The sequence below is a fragment of the Lepidochelys kempii genome, chromosome 3 (assembly GCF_965140285.1).
Source record: "Lepidochelys kempii isolate rLepKem1 chromosome 3, rLepKem1.hap1, whole genome shotgun sequence".
NCBI classification, from domain to species: Eukaryota; Metazoa; Chordata; order Testudines; family Cheloniidae; genus Lepidochelys; species Lepidochelys kempii.
In genome coordinates, this window is record NC_136382.1 from 41,190,447 (window position 1) to 41,214,389 (window position 23,943).

Consider the following 23,943-nt stretch of genomic DNA (forward strand, 5'->3'; position numbering starts at 1 on the left):
AGCATGAGCTTTCGTGAGCTACAGCTCACTTCATCAGATGTTTACCGTGGAAACTGCAGCAGACTTTATATACACACAGAAATCATGAAACAATACCTCCTCCCACCCCACTGTCCTGCTGGTAATAGCTTATGTTAATCCAGGAAGAAGATATATTGTACATCACTATTTTAGTGCAAATCCTGCTTTAGAGGAACCACCCAGGTGAAAGATGAAGCTCTGCATATGGCAGTGTACAATATGTGCTATTATTCAAATGTGAAGAATTGTGCCCTGGAGACAGGAAATAGAGAAGACTTCATCTTTGTGATGCTGGAAATCCTAATCAAATCAATGCTAAGAAATAAACAATGATCTTATCTATATAAAAAGCCTGTACTCTCTCTAATGCCTGTTCTGCACTGAGCTAATGAAATGATTGCAGCGTACTAAAGAACAGTATATCCCCATTCCCCTTCTAAAATCATCTACATTTTCTACAGTGTAAATAGAAGTCAGTACTAACTTCAAATCAGTCTTTTTTCTCTTCTATTTAAATGAATGAATTACTGTCTCAATCAGGTATGCATTTTGTGAATATAATTTATTGCTAATTGCTACTGTGGACATAGTAGTTATGCTGTTTGGAAATGTGTTTCATCTGCATGTACATCACTTTAATCAATGTTCCTATTTTTTGTTTGGGAAATCTTGTGTGAATCAAACTGAAAACCACCACATCAGAGCAACAGATATGATAAATGGAATCCAAGAAACTTTTATTCCACCTGATCCCGTATAGTTAGTTGAAAATCAGTCCAGGGAATACAAAGTCTTTTTGATAATAAGGACTATTGCTTTTCTTCTTGTTATCCCAAGAACAGACTCAGGGATCCCCGAGTATCCCTCCTGTATCTTACTTCCAGGTTCCCAAGATGTTGACCTGTTAATCAGTTCCTGCAAGGAGAAAGGAGGCGGCCTGCCCTAGTAGAATTGCCAGGCTTAACCAGGGATCTCCCTATGTCCTTCAGGAAACTCCCCAGAACAGACTAGATTTGTTCACTGCTGGGAGAACATGGATACAGCCCTCTGGTCAAAAGATTGACACCCAGGCAATACTTTTCCAAAAGTATTTTCTTTATTTAGTGTAAGCAGCCTTTCCTAATGCAATTCATCTAAACATCAGTTAAAACATAAATCCCTTATCACAGGTATACAAGCTAAAGTACCCAATATTGTAATGTTATACAGTTGGAATGGCTTAAGTGATTATGTTCTGCACATGGTGATCAGTCATACGTAGGACACTGCCAGCAATTTTAATGAACTCTAAACTTTATACATGGTAACATAAACATACACACTACAGACACTCATCTTTAGTATCCTAGCCATACATATTCATTAACCCTACTTCTGTTTTATATCCTACACTATACCTAGCATGCTTACTCTCCATAGGTTATTCTTCCTCTGTTTTGTCAGGATCCTTCTGCTCTGCACTAGAAGCACTGCTGCTGCTTCTTCTGATGTTCTTTTGGTTCTCCTTCTTTATCTCCTGCTCCTTACTTGACTGACCTTTGCCTGCTCGCTCTGTATTTTATAAAATTTTTGGCCTGTTCTGATTGGCTTGTCTCCCAATCCTAGCATTAGCATACCTATCCTCTAATCACCTTCAGACCCTCTCTGATTGGTCCATACTTACATTTAGCAGTTGTGGTTGGTCTATAACTGTCAATTAAAGCTGTTACACAATAAGTTGTAGTATTATGGGATATTTGCTATTATGGGATGGTGACCCTAACCTAGTTTTGGACTGACCTCTCCTTGCAGCGTTGGAGTGACCTTTACTTGACCTCAGTCCATATCCACCTACCAATGCACTAGCCATAGACCAAAACTGCCATCTCTCTGTCTTTGGCTGTGTGCCAACATTGTATGCACGCTTAAATTACCAACCGTTTGAACTATAAACCATCTTCTTATTTCTTTAATATATGCTTAATGGTAACATATGGACCTTAATGTTATGATCTATCACTGCCACCCTGTTTCTTACCAATTTAGTTAATTTTAGTTCAGTTCTTCCCATTTTCAGTTCTGTGCATAAGAAACAAAACAGAGCAGCTCAAAACCCTTCCTATCATCCTGGCCTTTAATTGGTGTAACAGAGTTGTAGAATCCCTATGGCAGAGACTGGAAACCCCAGTTGTTCCAGGCACAGCAAAGATTTCATTCCATTATTAACTGTAATAATTGCATGTACTTAAGTTTTTAGCAAGGAAGAGCAGCAGACTGTATTTGTCTGCATTTGGGAAACCTTTACACTGCTCGCCTTCTTTAGTTCATATCACTTATTGTGGGAAAGTAATGATGGAAGCGGGGCTTGTGGATCATGATTTGTGAGTTCAATGTATCCTAAAATTCAGTGGTTTCAACTAGCAAAGGAGGACTTACTTTATTCAAAACTTCACACAGTAGAGTTGTAAGAGGGTGACGAACTACCTTATTTTCATCTCATGTAGGTCTAGTTGCAAGGAAATAAACACATGCTATTCATGTAGTACAACAAACTAGTGTTGATTTATTTTGAGACAGATGCATTATGTGCATTGCCTGCAGAGTATCCAGTTTTGCAGTCATTCTACCCAGAGTCCCAGTGGATGTACACATGTATTTCATAGGTAACAGTCTACGTCCATGTTTTTATTTTTATTTTATTTTATATAAACAAGCAATTACTCAAGCCCCAGATCCACCAAAGGATTTAGGCGCCTAACTTGGGGGAAGGTGAGTGTTAGCACTTGTGTATAATCTGTAACACATGGATGGTCAAGGGGTCATGAACAGGTACTGAAAGTAGTCATGACCATGATCCCTTTCTTATGGGAGAGGGAGATCTAAAAATGTGTTTTTCTGTCGTAACTCAGATGGTAAAAGTTGAGAACCACTGATCTAACATGCATGTAGAATATGTGTAGTGTGCAGTGTCTTTGTATGATTTTTGGAAAGCCGTATTTTCTAGGGCAGGAATCATGTTTTCTTTGTTCTTTTATAGCATTGAGCATGTTATTGGTACTCAGTAAATTTCTCTCATTTGGACATTTATATATCATCACAGTCAGGAATGTTTTCCTTCTACCTTCTAATGGGAGAAGCTGTGTGTCAGCCTATCCAGCAGAAGATATATTTTTTCACCACAACTATTTTTTAAAAAAATAAAAACTGTACTGTAGGAGGCTCAACATTTGAGCTGCATCAACAAATATTCAAATCACATCCGCTTTTTTTTATGTTTGTTACAAACAGGAAGGAAAATCCTTTTTCAAGGCTGTGTTTATTTAAAACTCCTACTGCACATTTCTAATAAATTTACTCAGATCCTTGAGCAACCCATCTCCAGGTAAAAATAAAGACTAAATTAATTTCAGAATAACACCAAGTGAACTCACATAGGGGAGTAAGCACATAGGGGAGTAAACTCGCCACTGAGCTTTTCTCCTCCAATTCCTCCTCCAACACCTTTTCTCTTCTTCTCTTTTAATGGGAAGCACAGAACTCCCCTGCTCTGCTGTCCTGGGGAACACACAGCTGCTTACTTTTATCTCACAATCTGAGTGGAGGGAGGAAGGAACTCTTGATGGTGGCATATCTTTTATAATACCATTGTGAGGGTGATAGTCGTAATTGGGATGGGGTGCTATTGACCTATGAGGCTTTGCTGTATGATCAAAAGGTCTGCACACCCCATTCCATATTACATTAGGTAGGAAGACTTCTTTGGCCAATCAAATATATTTTACTTTTGTCTTCCTAATACAAAAGGAGCCCTTGCTAGTCTTGTTAAATAGTCATGATTCTGTGACCCTGTTTTACAAAGCAGAGCTTGGGTTCAATTCCATCTACAGACCTAAATATGAACACAAGTGTGTGAGTTATAGAGCATCTTTCATAAGTTACCAAATGGGTCTCTGTTAAAAATATAGAATTGTAAATGGCAGGGTACTACTCCTGACAGCTACAATTCTAGATTCTTGTCCTACCAGTAGGAAAAAGCCTGAAGGATTTGCTGTGTTGGTATCATTGTCTGCTTTCCCTCAAAGTGAATTCTCCTGGGATACGGGAGTAATTTACACTTCCCTGCTCCTGCAGTAGTATATCAGGCTTATCATCTTTTGAACGTAGATCTTTAAAGAATCTTTTTTTTTATATTTGCAAGAAAAAGAAAAATATTACTATGGGCTAAAAATTCATATGTACAACTTCAGAACGCATGTTCACATTCAAGGAATAAACCTCTGAAAACAGTGGTTTGTAAAGGAATTACTTGCGAAACCCAACCTAACTATAGTGAAGCATGATTAAAGTTGTTATAACAAAGCAAGTGAACTTGTTAAATTGTACAAGAGTTTCATATTTACATACTGCTTTTTCTATGTCATACGGACCCAAATTTATACACACTACCTAATGAGGTTTTTATCTTTGCTGCCTGTGACAAATTTTATATTAATGATACGTGATCTTGGTACCAATTAAATTAGTGTTAAAGATTTTTTTTCACTGTTTTAATTTCAGGTTTGGATTCTCTAACAGGGCATGCATTTCCAGGTAAAGTTTCAGTTAGATATTGTGTAACCTTGTGCGTTTTATATTTATTTTGTTTATATGCTTTTTTCTTTGTTTGTTTTTTTGTCAAATTGTGTGGTTTCCCCCACATGCCATTTCATGTGAAGGCTATGCCTTAAGATTTTTAGTCCAGGTACATGAAGAGGAGATACCAATATCAATCTTAAAAAAATATAACTGAAAATCTGTTTGCAATGGGAATAACACCATCTTTAAAAAGTAAAAGCAAACCAAAGGAAAAAGATTGTGGAACTAAAAATTTCAGATCCAAATTAGAATAATTGAAATGAGTTCAAAGTGGAGATCAGTTTAATAATCTGGTAACATTAACAAGCCTATGCCTGGATAATGATTTAGGAAGTGTAAGATTCTGTTTCCACCCTGCTGAAGTTTTGAACAGTCACGGGATGGTGTCCTGTAGAGAGACAAACCAGGGTGGGGTACACCATTATAGTAATTCTCACAACTTTCCTGCATACAATTATATCTAATATGACATGACCAACATGATTTAAAATAAAAATAGTCTCTGTGATGGCTGGATTAGCATTATTATATCCTCAGAGCCATAATTTGCTTAACCAATGTAAACATTTTGGGTTGGGAATTTTCCAGTCAGGAGCTAGATTTGATGCTCATTGATCAAGTGAATTTCTACATTGTGCCTGGAATGTAGTTTTTACGTAATCAATCAAAATTCTGATGCAATAGTCCATTTAAATAAGCAGTCTCCATAATGCTGCAAGCTTTCTCTGTTTTACAAATGTCCAGATGTCTACCTCTACTCAAAATCTCCCTTCATGGTAGAGCAATGAGTCCAATAAAATGAAACAGGTGGTGAAATCCAAGTCATAACATGTTAGGTATCCAAGGAGCTGTTGACCCAAAGGTAGAGATTGTATGTCTCCGTTTTATTAGAACAGTCTTGGTCTTTCATATGATATCTAAGTGCCCAAATGTCTTTTGGGACACATCAAGTTTATCTTTGTTTTCATGCAATCAATAAATGTGTTGTTTTAAATAACTACAGAAGGGGGACGGTTTTGTGCTGGGCTTTTCAGATGCTTATGTGGGGGCAAGATTTCGCCATCCTTACTCATTAAGTACTTTGAGTAGTCCCACTGGTATAAATGAGAATACTCCTGGAGTAATGTACCCCCAGTCAATCTAAGGGTTCTGTAAATCTGTTTCTTAAGACAGGAATAAAATCACTGTTGAGTCAGAAGTTGGCAGAAGTAGCATCAGTACACATTCATTAAAAACAACAAAAAACAGCCTTTTTAGTTTGAAAATATGGCCACTTTAACAGAAGGAGATTACTCAAGCAGACTAACAGTAGGGCTTCAGTATTATTTTGTGTGAAGCAAAGTAGTGGGAAGGAGACTCCATGTTTGTTCTGCTAAGAAAACATCCAGTGTAAAGGCCAAATGCATCCTAAGTGTAAGCACATGCAACTCTATCAAGTGGCCCTTTGCATAGCAGGGACACATATATCCTGTGCATAGTCGACCGTCAAAGAGATGCAGATTGATAATATCTGTGTCCATGAGGAGTAAAAGCCTGGAAATGGGGATTTGATTTATATAGGTTCAAAATGGAGATCTATTTAACCCAGAGAAACAATTTCCTCAGTTTCAGTGCTGCTTGATATTGCTCAGTTGGCTGCTGTTTCTTCATCATAGCTTAGTTTAGCCAAGGCACCAGCTTTTGGTTTGTTAGCATTTGTTATGGAAAGAGATGTCATTCCCTGGCAAATGCAGCAAATAACCTGTCCCCTGCGCGCACACAATTTTTCTGGCAGAGCTGGGACACTTTTTTTCCTCACAGAGAGATTTATCCCCAGTGTGGGATGTTTTACAATGCCCCCGAGGCGAAGACTGTATGCTTATCTTTGGTCATTAGTTATTAATTGGCTCCTACTGTGGTAGTTCAGCTAGTCACATGTGTAACTATGTTAGCTTTGCTGACTTAGGCCCTTGTCCTGTTTATATTCATATGGATCCCCACTGACTTCACACAGATACTATGGGGGTGTAAGGGTCTAAAGCTGTGGATCTTTAAGTGGATTCACACCCCTAGCATAAAATCACTATGTTGTATGGACATGTTAGTTATGAGATTTAAGGCTCTTCATCGGAGGAAACTCTAGCCACCCAAAATGTATGGGTCTTTGTATTTTTGTTGCTCTCCCCTAGACTCTCTAGTTTGTCCACATCTTTCTTAAAGTGAGGTGCCCAAACCAGGATGCAATATTCCAGCTGAGGTCTTACCCTTGCTGAGCAGAATGGAACAGTTACTTCCTGCGTCTTACTGTCAGTACACGCAATAATTATGTTAGCCTTTTTCACAATAGCATCACATAATTGGCTCATGTTCAATTTGTGATCTACTATAAACCTCAGATCCTTTTTGGTGGATATAGTGTACTTGGACTTTCAGAAAGCCTTTGACAAAGGTTCTTAAGCAAAGTAAGCAGTCATGGGATAAGAGGGAAGGTCCTCTCATGGATCAGTAACTGGTGAAAAGTTAGGAAACAAAGGGTAGGAATAAATGGTCGGTTTTCAGAATGGAGAGAGGTAAATAGTGGTGTCCCCCAGGAATCTGTACTGGAACCAGTGCTGTTCAGCCTATTCATAAATGAGCCAGAAAAAGGAGTACACAGTGAGGTGGAAAAATTTATAGATGATACAAAATTATTCAAGATAGTTAAATCCAAAGCAGACGGCAAAGAGCTACAAAGGGATCTCACTAAACTGGGTGACTGGGCAATAAAATGGCTAATGAAATTCAGTGTTGATAAATGCAAAGTAATGCACATTGGAAAACATAATCCCAACTCTACATACAAAATGATGATATCTAAATTAGTTGTTACCACTCAAGAAAGAGATCTTGGAGTCATTGTGGATAATTCTCTGAAAACATCTGCTCAGTGTGTAGCAGCAGTCAAAAAAGCTAACAGAATGTTAGGAACCACTGGGAAATGGATAGATAATAAGACAGAAAATATCATTATGTCACTATATAAATCCATGGTATGCCTAAACCTTGAATTCTCTGTGAAGTTCTGCTCACCTCATCTCAAAAAAGATAAATTAAAATTGGAAAAGGTACAGAAAAGAGCAACAACTATGATTAAGAGTATGGAACAGAGCCCATATGAGGGGAGATTAATACGACTAGGACTTTTCAGGCTTGGAAAAGAGATGACTAAGGGGGGATATAAAATCATGAAAGGTGTGGAGAAAGTGAATAAAAGTGTTACTCCTTCACATAACACAAGAACCAGGGGTCACCCAATGAAATTAATAGGCACCAGGTTTAAAACAAAAGAAAGTACTTCTTCACATGACGCACAGTCAATCTGTCTAACCTGTGGCCAGTGGATGTTGTGAAAGCCAAAAGGATAATAGGGTTCAAAAAAGAATTAGATAAGTTCATGGAGGATAGATCCATCAATGGCTATTAGCCAAGATGGTCAGGGATGCAACCTAAGTTCCCTGTAAGGTGGCTGCACAGCAGGCTATCAAAAGCCATGCAGGCAGGGAGGGGCGCCCCTTCCCTGGCCCGGCCCAGCCCAGCCCCACCGGAGCTTCCAGGGAGAGGTGCCCCTCCCCCAGCCCAGCCCTGCCAGAGCTGCTAGGAAGAGGCGTCTCTCCGATGGCCTGGCCCAATCAGCCCCACAGGAGCTGCCGGGGAGAGAAGCCCCTTCCCCGGCCTGGCCCAGCCCAGCCCAGGCCCCCGGAGTTGCCAGGGAGAGGAGCCCCTCCCCCAGCCCAGCGCAGCCCAGCCCCGCCAGAACTGCTGCAGCCCAGGAGAGGTGCCTCTTCCCTGGCCCCCAGCTGCTATGGCAAGAGAGGGCTGAGGGACTCCTCTGTCTCCCTACCACAGCCCTGGGGCAGCCTGCACCCCAGACCCCTCATCACCATCCACACCCCCAGCCAGAGCACTCACTCTCCTGCACCCCAAGCCTCTGCCCCAGCCCTGAGCCACCTCCCACACGCCGAACCCCTCAGCTCCACCCTCACCACACATCACCTCCATAGTGGTGCACGTAACAAAATTAATTCCGCACATGGAAGGGAACACTGGATGCAACCCCATACTCTGGGTGTCCCTAGCCTCTGACTGCCAGAAGTTAGGAATGGATGACAGGGGATGGATCACTTGAAGATTACCTGTTCTGTTCATTCCCTCTGGGGCACCTGGCATTGGCCACTGTCAGTAGACAGGATCCTGGGCTCGATGGACCTTTGGTCTGACCCAATATGGCCGTTCTTATGGGTTCCCAGGTTGAAAGGAAACCATTGGTAACTCTCTCTGAGTACTATTTTTCAACCGGCAATGCACCCATCTTGCAGTAATTTCAAATAGACCACACTCCCCTAGTTTACTTATAAGACTGTCATGTTGGATAGTGTCAACAGCCTTATTAAAATCAAGATATATCGCTATACCAGCTGCTTCCCTGCCCCCATCCTCTAGGCCAGTAACCCTGTCAAAGAAGGAAATGAGGTTGGTTTGGCATGATTTGTTCTTGACAAATCCATTAGGGGCTCTCTCCATTCCCTCAATACATACATTAGCTCCCCAACAGCTCCTGGGCTATAACTCGCACCATCATTCCACTGCTTCTCCTGACAATGAGAGAGTAGCTAGCCCCTTTTGCTTGCTTCCCTCCCTCCCTTTCTCTAGGTGACAGCCCTCTGTTTCCACTTTTATCTACCCCACTTACCTTGCCAGGGCATAGCACCCTTCCTCTTCCTTTCCTCCCAAGTACAGGCTCCGACCTTCTGCCCTCTTGAAATCATGGGCTGGCTAGCTCCTCCTTTCTTCTTCTTCAGCTTTCCTTTGGTCCCTGTTGCTGCTGCTGGGGGGTGGGGGGGACAGCGTGGAGCTCTGCATCTAAGTCACAAACCTTTGGAGTACCCTGATTCTGCCCAGAGGGGCTACAAAGGCAGCCTGCAAGCATGTGCAGCTCTTAGCTCTGCACCCTTTCAATGAACGAAGTAGCTCACTTGAGGGGCAAGACCTTAACAAGCCCGCTCTGCCCCTTGCTCCCCTGGGTGCACTCTGGTGCTGCTGTATTGATGGGACTGGATGCTACTAGTCCCTCTTTCCCTGACTGCGCTCTACGGTGCTGCATTAAAGGGACAGATTGTATCAGCCTCTTCTTTCCTCCCTCATATACTCCTTGTGTTTTCTCCATTGTGATGCTGGAGAGAAGGGAAAAAAGAAGGGCAACTGCCACTAATGCTTTTAGTCTTTAAAGGAAGGAATTAAGTGGGTCTGATGCCAGTAATCCCTTACTGGCAGCTTTCACTATATAGATTCACTTTCCCCAGAAGTCCAATGTGACTCTCCCAGTCAGAAGCAAAGCAGACAGAAAACTAGAAGGGTTTTTGGACTCGACATTCATAGATTCATATGCCAGAATAGGAATCTCAAATAGGAGTAAAGAGGTTATTTTACCTCTTTTTTTTTTTTTTTTTTTGTCAGTGATGCAACCACTGCTGGAATGGTGTGTCCAGTTCTGGTGACCACAATTCTAGAAGGACATTAATAAATTGGAGAGAGTTCAGAGAAGAGCCACAAGAACAAATAACAGGTTTCAGAGTAGCAGCCGTGTTAGTCTGTATTCGCAAAAAGAAAAGGAGTACTTGTGGCACCTTAGAGACTAACAGATTTATTTGAGCATAAGCTTTCGTGAGCTACAGCTCACTTCAAAGGGTTAGAAAACATGCCTTACAGTGGTAGATGCTGGAAGCTCAATCTATTTAGCTTAACAAAGAGAAGGTTAAGGAGTGACTTGATCACAGTCTATAAGTACCTACATGGGGAACAAATATTTGATAACAGGCTCTTCTATCTGGCAGACAAAGGTATAATATGAAGCTAGATAAATTCAGACGGGATATAAGGCATATATATTTTACAGAAAGGAAATAACCCCCAGAGCAATTTGCCAAAGGTTTTGATGGATTCTCCATGGTGATTTTTAAATCAAGGTTAGATCTGTTTCTAAAAGATGTGCTCTAGTTGAAACAGGAATTGATTCGGGGAAGTTTTTGCCTGTCTTATTCACAAGGTTGGACTAGATAATCACAATGGACCCTTCTGGCGTTTGAATCTGTTAATGAATTATGATTATCTAGTCTGACCTCCTGCAGACCACAGGCCATTGGATCTCCCTCAGTAATTTCTGCCTCAGGCCTATATGTTAGACTCTTGTAAATTGGGACAGATATAGGACTGTTTGTATTATTTACATAGTGCCTTAGGTTAAAGGTGGTTATTAATAACAATCTGTTTTATGTTGTGCAGGTCTTAAAATATGGAGAAGAAACACTTAAGATAGAAAAACACATTTAAAAACACGAAGTCAACTATTTTAACTCTGCTGTACATATGGTCTGAATTTTCTACATGACTATTGTAGAAATTTTGAAATGATTCAACAATATAGTTATTTCCTGCAGTACCAGTATTACAAATGTTAATCTGTTCAGTGCTTAAACATAATAATAGCAATATAAAGTTCATACAAAATATGTTCTACAAGCCTTTGGCATTCTTTTCACATGAATCATTAGGCAAACTTAGTAATATAATTTTAAAATTGATGTGATTTTAGGAATCTATAATGTATAGAAATCTTTTCCACTGTAAGATTCAAATCCTGTATTGTAACTTGTGTCTTGAGTACAGCATGCCGAAGTAGAATTAGAGATAGGTAGAATAGTGTCTATTAGAAATTTCTGATAGATTTTTACCAGGTGGAAAATGTCACTTGTTTTAAGTAGAGAAAGTGATGTATCACAAGCATATCTCACTTCCAGGTAGACCCTGTTCTTTTTGTGTTTGTCATCCACAGGACTTGCCAAATACATATCAATACACATCCTCGTGGATGAAAAAAAGGGTCTATTCATAATGCCAGATTCTCAGCTGATATAAATTGACATAGTTGCATAGAAGTTACTAGAGACTTCAGGATGTCCAGATGCTTGATTTTTCTCCCTTCGGCTGATAAATAGGTTGTATAATTGTTCTGTAGTAGTTTAGCTTTTTGTTATATCTTCTTCAAATTCCATTCCAACACCAGCTCTGGAATGTTTTCTCCTTTCTTTACTAACTTCCCAAATTGATAAAAGCTTCCTGATAGGCCCTTTTCAATAAGATCCAAAGGCTAAGCTTTTGCACATCTTTTGCGTAGCTCACAGTTTATGAAGCCCAAACCTCTTTCAGGATTAAGATTGTGGGTGAATACTTGTTCCAACAGTTCTTCATTCATTTTGGGTAATGAAGCCAAACTTTAAAATGCCTTATTTTTTATTCTGATAGCTTTTCACCAATGCTGGCAAAAGAATCTTCAGGGTTTGTGGTACTTGAGGTTTCAGCATTGTACTCAGAACTCAAAAATCTATCCTTAGATACAGATTTGCATGGTAACTCAGGGACTTTCAAGAGGCAAACAGGATATGTCTCGAATCTTCATACAGCTGTTGTAGTATATTGTCTTACAGGAAGAATTAGGGGAGGGATGGCTAAAAAATGCCAATAAGAATACATTCTAACTCCTTGAATGCACCTGACAATGAAAGATAGTTGGTTTGTGACTACTTTTATACCTGAAGAAATAGCACTTTGTCCTTTTAGAGAGTGTGTGTTATTCCACGGGTTACAGCTAGTAAGTAATCTGTTGAACTGTTTGTATTCCAGACTAACCATCCTGTTAAGTTTAGATGTTATGTGAACATTGTATTCTTTTCCATTGCTTGTGGTTGAAATCATAGTTTACCAGCCCAGTGCCTGCTCAATCATGCTGTTGGCAACTGTGGCATTCAGTAATAAGTTAGAGTAAATCTTACATTGTCTAACTACATTCTCTAAATTTTCCGTGTGGTTTTTCAGAATTCTTTGGAACATTAGGGAGAGGTGGACATTGTAAAACAGATGATCAGGGGCTGTGTTTAATCCAAGATTCTCAGCATCAAAAATCTGTGACATCTAAAGTCATTACCATTTGGATGACAAATCAATCTGTTCAAAGACATTGTTGGAGATATTATATTATAAAGATGCTACTTTCTAACTATCCTCTTGAAGACTGATTCAATTCCAATCTCACACTTAAAGTGAAGTTAATTGGGATTAATCCTGATTTACACCACACTAAATTAGAGCAGAGGACCCAAGCTGAGGAACAAACAGTGCAATCTTGATAGATAACACAAAAAGTAAAGACATCAAATCACCGATGTACAGGGAATGGTGTGATAACAAAACAAAAAGAACTATTGTGACTCATTGACTATTCCTGGTATTTCCCATATTTTGCAGAAATCTGTGGGTATGGTCAGAAATGAGTGAATATTCTCATAAATTGCACTTGTCTTGGTGGGCGCCACTGGTCCATGGTTCAGCAGTAATTTTAAAGTTGCATTAATTCTGGATACTTTTTGCATGGCCTTTCGCAGCTCAACTTGGATGAAATTTTCACCTGAGCAGAATGCTAGTAAAAGGCCTATACACCAAATAAATTTCACGTAAGCCCTCAACATCTGAAGTGGAATTTAAGTGGTTCATGTGCTTTTTGCTGACCGTAACTCTCAGTCTGCCAAGCAGAGCTGAAAATTTTGCGGAAAATTTTGCAGTTCCAAAAAAAAAAAACATTCGGAATCAGAACAAAAAGACACAGATACAGAATTTTTCATGGAAGGAATATAAAAAAAATCAGTTTCAGAAGAACTAATATGAAATTTTTCAAAAAGTTCCAGTCCCACCTCCCAGGGGCTTTTCAGTTTTTTGGATCTGCAGCAGCCTGCTGGGAAAGCTGTCAAGGAGCCTGAGAGCTGGAGCTCCCAGGACTTTCTGAGTTCTCAGCAGCCTGCCTATTGAGCCACTTGGAAGCCTGGGAGCCTGAGCTCCCCAGGAGCTTGCTAGATGAGCTGCTGAGGTGCTGAGAGGCTGGAAGCCCTGAGATCCCCGGCTCTGTGGCAGTCCACCAGGTGAGCTGCTGAGGAGCCTGGAAGGCCAAGGAGCTTGATCTATCTGGTAGCCAGAAAGGCATTCTGCTGAGGAGGCAGGAAACAAGGCAGGCATCTGTTGGAAACATGACTGTTTTTTGTCAAAATGAAAACATTCCCAGTGGAATGTTTCAATTTCAATTAAAAATGGTTTGTTAGAAAATTGCCAATAGCTCTGTTGCCAAACATGGAACGCAGTGTGTGTTAAAGACCCAAAATGAGGGACACAGAAAATTACTCATGCAGGAATCTGAAAATGATGTGGGGTTCTTTCCTTTGGTGAAAATAACTCTTTCTATAATCTCAGTTTCATGATACTTTATTTTGGATGTAAATAAATACTTTTCAACAAGAAAAACCAAGAGGGCACTGGAGTTAAGATAACTTTGGAACCAAAATGAGTAACATTCTTTGAAAAGAGGTACCTGTGAGAAGTAAGGTGGTGACCCTCTGCAGAGGAGTATATTTCTCGCCAAATGATTAGTCGGAGTATATTTCTCGCCACATGATTAGTCGGCTTCCATCTCCTTTGTCTATCGCCACGCTTTTCTTTTCTTTTCTTTTCTTTTCTTTTCTTTTCTTTTCTTTTCTTTTCTTTTCTTTGATAACAGTTGAATATAGCTGAAGTGCGAGAGATTTTATCTCTTGCTTCCCAGTCATTTGTGAAACTTGCTGTCCTTCTAGATAAAGTCTGGTGAACTCCTGACTGTATATAATGTTAAGTTAATGACTTATTTTTTCAGTTGTGCTTTTAATTAATTTTGTTGTCATTTTATTAATTAATTGTTCTTGTTGTAAAGTGCTCTGGGGGTGCTTGATATTAAGGCTGCAATATAAAAACAGTGTGATTATATGTTTCATTCTTTACGTTAAAACAGAATTGAAGGAAAAGAAAATGAAAATTTCATCTGGACCATAGTTATTGCAGGATGATGTATCTTTGATTTACAAAATAAATTAATTCATTACTTGATCTCTATTCAATTAAACATTTTCTTCCTTGAAAATCTGAAACATAATTATTTGAGAGCAGCAGAGGCAGCAGTAATTCTGATGTTGGGCATGTCAAGTTATTCTGAACATTCTACTAAGGCAGTGATTTTTCTGCATTGTCAGTCATCCGTTCTTGCTCTACATTAGTCTGGGACGCAGCTCGAAATGACATTGTCAAAAGCCTGTTAAATTGCAATACATCTTAAATAGCTCCAATGCATCAGTATGTTGAAGGAAACAGGTCAGAATGAAGAATCTATTCCATTCTTTCAAAAGAATGATATTCAGATGTTGTAAGCTAATTCTATATTCTATGGGAACTCATGTGAAGGAAGGTGTAAAATTGGAATTATAGCCAAGGGCAAATCCTAAAGGAAATTAATTTGGACTAAGGGTTGCAGAAGTGGTCAATTAGGTTGGCTTGTGTCATTAATCTGCCAACATGATATTTTAAAATATAGGTTCTGGCAGTTCTCTGAATTATTGTGTATAAAATTATTGTAGCTGTTAGACGCATGCAGAAAATGTAAAAGTACTGTTCTGATATTGCATTAAATCCTACATTTGCTTGAAAAGAAACTAACTACTTTGCATAACATACTGTCTGGAGTAGAAAGAATGGTCTGTTGTTAAGGTCTGTGGTCTAAGAGTCAGAAGTTATAGTTCTAAGTAGATTCTTATGTGATCTTCGGCAAGTCACTTAGTTTCCTTATCTTAAAAATATGGATAAAAAATCTCCAAGGCTAAATTCATTAACATGTATCATATGCTTTGAAACCTTCATCTAGGAGGTGCTCTAAAATACAGAGGTGGTATTATTAAATATTTGGTAACATTTCTAACTAACCTTGCTAACATACCATATAGCTGTAGCTCACGAAATCTTATGCTCAGATAAATTTGTTAGTCTCTAAGGTGCCACAAGTCCTCCTTTTCTTTTTGCGGATACAGACTAACACGGCTGCTGCTCTGAAACATACCATATAGATGTTGCTCCGTAGTTCAGAGTTCATGACTTCAGTGGAGCAATTCCAATTTACACCAGCTGTAGATTATTCCCAGAACACTTTACAAAATGACAGCTTCATTTAGTATCATACACTTTTCTATACCACAGTATGCTTTTTGTCAGGGTTACAAGAACATTCATAATCTTTATGACCCCAGACAGCTCAATATTAAGTAAGGTTCCTCTATGAATTTTGGCTCTTTATATATCCAGCACAGTGGAATATGGGAGAGCAACCTATATTTTAAAATAGTTTTAAGCTATTAGTTAATCATTATTATTATACATAAAGGACAGCATCCTCAAAATAATGTGACACCAGTACACTTTTTGTTTTTTTCTAAGTACATTTTTAACATTTACATTTTTTACTGTGACAAAGCCATGACTTCTACTTAGTTCATGACGTGATAAGCAACCAGCCTTGCCCACATGTTACCAAGGCTGTGAAGGGAAGGAATTGGCAGCTAACCAACTTACTGAAAACTGAATGGATACTAAGACAAGTTTAATGTATTGCATAGAATAAAATTCTGATACCTTTTCCTGTTGCAAAGATTTTAACAAGAATAAGTAGTGGTATGACATGAAACTACTCTCCAGACAGTTACTATAATAAGAATGTTAAAAGTAGAAATATAAACCATAGTATTTACTGTTTTAAGATTAGACTGATGGATGGTATGATTTTAGTGTAATTCTTGAAAGCTTGCATTTGCCATTTTTCTTTTTTAGTTAGTCCAGTAAATGCTGCCTGACTGATCTTACTCCAGTGTAAATCAGAGGAGAATCAGGTTTACTGCAGACAATATATTTTAAAAATTGGATTTTTCCCCCTCTTACCTAACGTGGTCATGAGTCCTGTGTCCAGAAATTTTGGAAAATTCTGTAATTTTGTAGTTGTCTTTGATGTCCTAGAGTTGAGATTTGTTTATTAAAAATCAGTGATTTTTCTGGGTTTCTAATATTGGAGTTTGTGCGCTGCTGGTACACTATGGAGACAGCCAGTTCCTGGCTTGGTGGCTAGTACTTTGTCACTGTGCAGATGCAGGAAATTTGCTGCTTATCCTATCCTCTAGGAGCAGATAACCTGCCCTGTGACTCAAGAGCAGACTACTGTGTTGAAATCTGTATGGGAGGAAGTACTTTATCATGAGGGTGAAATTCATGCCTGTGCTGTGGGTCAGTAGAAAGCAAATGCACTCTTTAAGTTCCACTTGAGCGTTATGGCTTTGTGCTGACCCTTAGTATAGGGGTTAATTTGCTATTTATCATATGTGAGCAAGTAGAGTAGCCTGTGTGTGGAGTAAAAATGCATAGAGCAAATTACTGTGGAAATAATAATTACTATTTTTTTGTAGTGGTAATTTTCCTTCTCTACCTGGTAGGCCTAATTCTGGTTTTGCATCAGTTTAATTCTCTTTACTTAATTAGACTTGTTCCTGATTGATACTGGAGTAAATGAGATCAGAGGCAGGCCATGTATGTTCAGAAGAAGGGTCGATAGGAGGAGTTAAGACAAAATTAAAAAAAAGGATTACTACTTTGTGTGGGTGCACAAAACAGAGAGATGCTGTACTGCAGATGGAAAAATACTAGTTGCCAGGATTTAATTTTTAAATGCATCTTTTAGTTTAGTTTCATCAGCATTAGAAGCTGTACTTCAGATGTTCATCCTTGAACTGTAATATTGTCTCCTCGTTTTGTTTCACGTTTCCCGTACTTACCCACAATGCTGGGTATTTGTATTCTAGCGCCACATTTGCTTGTCCAAGTAACTGTCAGTTTTGCCTTTGAGGCACTGTCCAAGACAAAAATATGAGAAAATAAATTGAAAGTCAAAAAAATTATCTTTATCCCCAAAACATGCATAATAATTGACAGCTGTTAAGCTAACAGTGTTGCACTTTCACCATCCAAATATTGTGGGTTGGGGGAAAGATTCATGATGGGTGTCAGGCTCAGTGGTGGTCTTAAGATCACTTTCAAATGTACCATTAATGATAAGGGGACAGATTGTGGTACTCTTACTCATAATGAGACTCAATGATTGAGTAGTTCTGCAGAAAGAGTCCTTTTGCCTTCATTGGAACCACTTTTGGCAAAAGACGCTACTCAGGATAGGATAAACTTCTCACTGTGAGCCAGGGCATTTCAATCTGGCTCTGAGCATATGTAAAGATTATGGTGCTCCAAACTTCTGACTTAGGCCACAACTACCTGGGTATGGAAATCAAGCATCACTTTAGTGAGAATATGCTTTGGCATCATGCTACATCAGCTGTTTAAAATTTTCACAGCCACTTTTTGCTGATTATGAAGTATTGAAAAAAAACAGGGTTTTTCTAATGCAACATTGAAAGTGCTTCAAGCCTGATAACAAGATCCATTTTGGAACTTGGGACTGTGTATATCTGACTTGAGTGCATTTAGGGTGGAGTAAGCACAAGAGACTTAAGCAGTTCAGCGTACTTGTTGTGCTGGCCTTCCTGCAACAAGACAGGGTGAATGTTACCCATACTGTCTGACTGGTGGGGGGGAAGATGGAGCCCACGGGAGTAGCTCCAGCTTGTTCCTCAAGTTCCAGTCAGTTCCTGAGTTGGAAATGCCTGTTTTCCCCCTGGACACTGTTTTATGAAGTTGTGCACCCAGTAAGAAACTGAGGTTTATCTACCTGTACTCAAGAGACTGGAAATAAATTGATTTGAGGCTGCCTTGGGTGGAACTTGAGGAGTCAGATTAATTCAGAGTTTGACAAACTTTAAGTGCCTGGTGAAAGGCTCTCATTTGGACCTTCCCCATCATAACCAACTAATGGAAGATGGGAAACCATGTAGATGAGTATCATAACTAGTGCCTTCTCTATCAATTAATAGAGAAAAGCAGAAGATTAGGAACCTTGCCTGGCATATTTAACTTAAAACACTGCAGTGATGGGCACCCTAGAAAATCCTATGAAAGTCAGGTGGGTAGAGAGGGGAACAATTTGTCAAGCTCCCTCTGAAATGAGGGCTATACCGCCATCAGATGTTTTCTGGTGTTTTATCTGTCACAATATGAGCTTCTTAGAAGAATCACTTTTGTATTTGTGATGACAATGAAGGTCTTAGAATGGAAAGCACCTGTGTTAGCTCAAGTATGTTGCCTGTTGCTATGGGAACTGTAGAATGTTTTATATAAGAACTTTATCTAGAATTTATATGGCATCTTATGCTAACATAATAATATTAATACTTCCTGCAGTTTTAGATTTTTATTTTTATTGGCAATATGGAGCAATAATTCTACTGGAGAAAATAATATACTATCCCCTGGAAACATCCCTCATAAAGATAGACTTAGCAATTTTCAATACAATGGGGAGATAGCATCCTGACTTAAGTTAGATATTACTGATGTTTTAAAATACATAAAGGTATAGAAGAATGTGATTTTTGAAGTCTGAGCTTTGAACAAGGCTACCACACACTATGTATTCAGGACATTGCAATCATGCGCTAGACTTCATCTCACCCTTCTCTTCTGCACAGTCTCTTTACCACTAAATTATTATTTGTGGAGGTAACAACAAATAGCAGCAAAATATGAGCTTTCATCCTAAGTATTTCTTTTAAAAAACTGCATTGTACCCCCTGTACTCAAGATTCACCTGTCACCCACTTTTATGTAGAAAGGCAATGTTGTTTATCGATATTAGTCCACGATAAAATATTAGAAACCCTGAGGAATTTTAGTCAGAGCCCAATTTCAAATACTTTCTATTAAACAAATTATTACATTGAACTAAACTATAAAAAAAATCCAAATTGCGTGAAATCTAACACTATATGAAATTTCACACCAATGCATCCATAATAATTTTTTGTCTCTGCAAACATTCAGTACAAATTGGTACCATGCATGCTATACCATAGTAGGAGGCAGCTGTTATAACTGTTCATTTCTTATTTAGTACCAAGTACTATAGTTTTCTCAAAGACAAACTATTTATTTTCATGTTTGAAACTGTTTTGTGTTGTCTTTTTTTTTAAATTGGAATACACACATTTTATATGCTTGAGTTGGAAATGCCTGTTTTCCCCCTGGACACTGTTTTATGAAGTTGTGCACCCAGTAAGAAACTGAGGTTTATCTACCTGTACTCAAGAGACTGGAAATAAATTGATTTGAGGCTGTCTTGGGTGGAAAAACTGCATTTATAGTGCTGATCCATGTAAAAAAAAATAAAAGAGGAAAGCAATTAATAATTAATGCAGCTCTATATTCATAAATAAAATTAATGTAAAAATGTTCCAAACAGTATTTCTCCCTCAAGCAGGATAATACTTTTCATTCATCTAATAGCATGGAATAGTCACTTTGAACAGTATAGGCAACTTTTTTTAAGTGAGGGAACTTTCTCCTACTTTAAATTATTTTAAGTATGGAATGGCCTCATGTTTTCATTACAATAAACAAAACATCCTATTTCAAAGCATTATTAAAATAAGCAGCTTTTGGAAAACTAAAGATCCAACACTACATATGGATTGTGATAGGTGAGATTTCAGATTTCTTTTTAAATAATGCCCAGATGTCATAGTAATCCTTTACTTTTCATATACCTGTAGTTAGGGTGACCAGGGGTCTCGATTTTATAGGGACAGTCCTGATATTCAGGGCTTTGTCTTAAGTAGGTGCCTATTACTCCGTACTCCTTGTCCTGAATTTCCATATTTGCTATCTGGTCACCCTGGTCATCAGTTGAAAAAAGCAAAGTGATTTTGTCTTGGTTTATTATAAAATAACATTTGTCACAGATCCACAGGATCTGTGCTACACCTCCAGCTTTTGAACAGTCTCTAGAAGGAACCCCTCGTGTGTGCCAGACCCAAGGGATAACACTCTTCCTTCAGGGTAGGCCACTCAAACTCTCAGCCTCCCAGTTTCAGCCTCTGGGACTTTAGCACTCTTATTTCAGCACTCTGCCCAGTGAGAAGATAGACTCCTGGTAGGCACTTGTACACTCTTCAGGGACTAATGCCCCGCAACAATTGTTTGCAAGTACCCCAAACCATGCTTTCAAAACAGAGTGGGATTTATTAGTCAGCTGGAACACAGCATAGGAAGTCCTTAGGTTAGCATAGTTCATTCTGGCCAAGCCACAATTCACCGGCCAAGTCACAATTCACCAGCCAAGCTGCAATGAACTCTGTTTTCAGGCTCTGTCTCTCTCTGATTTTCCTTCCTTCCTTCAGTCAGTTCCCAGGTGACAGCCCATGCTTCCTCCAGAGCTCAAAGACCACACTTATTTCCCAACTGCATATCTCTCAGTCCTTTGTTCTTGAGTTCTCTGCTCATAGTCCTTGCTGAGAGTGTCAATCCATTGGAGCTTGCATTGTATCTCTGGACCCCTTGTTGGACTGGGTCAGTTTCAGCCAGTTTCTTAACAACTCTATTTATTCCCTCCAGACAAGGAAGTGACATACACAGACTTATGTCTCCTAGTCTACTCTGAGAGCAAACTTAATCCCTCCCCCACCAACCACTAGGTAGCAGTGCAAAGTATAGGGGGAAACTGAGGCACACATAGGCATCATGAAAATATTACAGAAAATTCCCACTTTGTTGTAATGTGTGATTATCATTCCTTCCAAATAGTATTCTCATATCCTGTTTCACCTTAGCCATCAATAACAAAGGTATCATTTTTAGCCCTTTGGCCTTTTATCTGCATTTTGTCTCTTCATTTTCTTCTACTCTAACATTAACTTCCACTTTTACAGTTATTCAGCTGCATACAGATCTTCCAACACTTTTATGACTCTTATCTGCCTGTTTTGATCAAGTGAACTTGTTGGTTCATCTGAGCTTCCTTCATCTCCAATCACTTTGAGAGAATGCTTTGCTGGGCCAAGAGAAGCATCCTCAGCCACAGCTCTGTACCTTCTATCTCCCTTCTTGACTCAGTTATTCAGTTTCCCTCTACTTTCCTTATGCCACTTTGACCCCTCAGCTCTTCTTTTCCTACATCTGTCTATGATTCTATCATTCCCTCTGTATGGCCTGCTCCCAGATCCATTTAAATCAAAGGAAAGGCTCCCATCAACTTCAGCGGACCTTTGGTTCAGCCCCATATTGTTGACAATGCCTGTACCTGGACTGAAATCCTCATCCATACCTTAGTTTGCTTTCACCTGGGCCATTGCAACTGCCTTCTCTAAAGTCTTCTTATGATTGAGCTTTCCAGACTCCAGCCAGCGCAGAAGTCTGGGGGGCAGATCCTGATCTGGTGTAAACTATCATAGCTCCATTGACATTAACAGAGCTATGCCCATTTACATCCATGGAGGAGCTATGACACCAATCAGTGGAGTTTGGACAGTTAACATCATCTGAGAATCTGCCCCCTGCTGTTTGTGTTCTGACCTGCACAAAGAAGATTAACTGTGTCATCCCTGCTCTCCAAGCAGTGGCTCATGGGGATACATTTCATGATCCTTTCAAAATTGACTGTTTGTTTTCAAATTTCTCTGAACTTACCTCACCCTGTCTCACAGACCATGTTCCAGAACATTATCTTGCTACTTTTGTTAAGGGAGCCTTTCCTTCTGTTATCAGCAATAGATTTCCAGCAGTTGTCTCTGTTTTCAAATCTGATCGGAAACTTTTCTCCTTTGTCTCATTTTTTAAATTTCTGTCTTCTCTTGGTATCAATTAACCTGATAAAGGTTTATGGGTCTTACTATGAGAGAAAATAAAGTTATTGGGTGAAATCCTGACCCCACTCAAGTCAGTGGTAAAACTTCAGTAACCAATGCAAAGAGTTAGATTGGAGTGGGGCTGTATTAATTGACTATTGCATATATTTTCTGTGTTAATGAACATTATGCTTTGAATAAATGTTGACTTATTCAGTCTCGACAAAGTATAAAAAGTTGATGTAAAATGTTTGTTTTGTTGTTTAAGTTTTTAGCTTTTATTGGTTGACTTTTTTGAATTCTCATACAATATGTGTGTGTATGGGGGTGGGGGGAATGTGAGAAAACCTGGATTTGTGCTGGAAATGGCCCACCTTAATTATGCACATTGTAGGGAGAATGGTCACTTTGGATGAGCTATTACCAGCAGGATAGTGAGTTTGTGTGTGTGGTTTTTGGGAGGGGGGTGAGGGGGTGAGAGAACCTGGATTTGTGCAGGAAATGGCCCAACTTTATTATCATGCACATTGTGTAAAGAGTTGTCACTTTAGATGGGCTATCACCAGCAGGAGAGTGAATTTGTGTGGGGGGGTGGAGGGTGAGAAAACCTGGATTTGTGCTGGAAGTGGCCCACCTGATGATCACTTTAGATAAGCTATTACCAGCTGGACAATGGGGTGGGAGGAGGTATTTTTTCATATTCTCTGTGTATATATAAAGTCTGCTGCAGTTTCCACGGTATGCATCCGATGAAGTGAGCTGTAGCTCACGAAAGCTCATGCTCAAATAAATTGGTTAGTCTCTAAGGTGCCACAAGTACTCCTTTTCTTTTTTCATACAATATTGCAATCCTCAGTCTTTAAAATAACACATGTAGTACCTGTTCAACATCTTTTGCGGTTCATTTTCAAATACAGAGTGTACTATGATATGAAGCAGAGTGAAGTGAGAATGTATTGAGATGATAATGTGAATTATTAAAACTACAGTTTCTTTAAGTCTCTCTGCAGGCTTTTTTTTATGACCAGCAAGAAAAAAGTCTGATCACAAACAGAAACTTCTAAAATTAAAAAGAAATCTATTACTCTGTTTTCATGAGAAATGCAGTGGCATTAAAAAGTGGCATGTCTCTGTTTCAAGCAAGGATGAATAATAAATTTTGTTTTTATTCTTTATTTTTATAGTTACATGGTTAAAGTCTAATCCATCTTTCCTTCCTCCAGAGAGCTTCCACTGGGAGTGTTGGGTGCACAAGGAGTACTGGATTGGATTTTAGCACAGTTATGTAGTGCAAGATGCAGACCATAGGCCCTTCAGGATTGGAACTGTTTGATGATACCCTATATGTTCCAAAACTCTTAAAAAAATAACAAAGTAAAATCATTCTTACCCATTTGCAGAAATATCACACCAGCCCCTCTGGTCTCTCCCATCAGCTCTTCAGAAAAGGAGCTGATGGCTATTCTCAAGCACTAAATTAGTACCCTATTAATTTATAAATCCCATACTGTTATACAGTAGATAAGCACATATATGTAGGATCAGACTATCCACAACTTTTTCACTAGTGTACAAATGAGAGAGGGCACAGTGAGGACCCTCCCCTCTTGTACTTCTATACAGC

The 23,943-nt window shown here is 39.1% G+C and overlaps 1 protein-coding gene across 1 annotated transcript in view; it reads left to right on the top strand.

Annotated features, from left to right (window-relative positions):
• The window catches only part of DLGAP2 (DLG associated protein 2), a 695,707-nt gene that overhangs the window by 494,496 nt on the left and 177,268 nt on the right, over positions 1 to 23,943 (top strand). Inside the window, exon 4 of the mRNA XM_073336187.1 lies at positions 4,558 to 4,590. Coding sequence (XP_073192288.1) covers positions 4,558 to 4,590 — 33 coding nt within the window. The remainder of the gene's footprint in view (positions 1 to 4,557; positions 4,591 to 23,943) is intronic.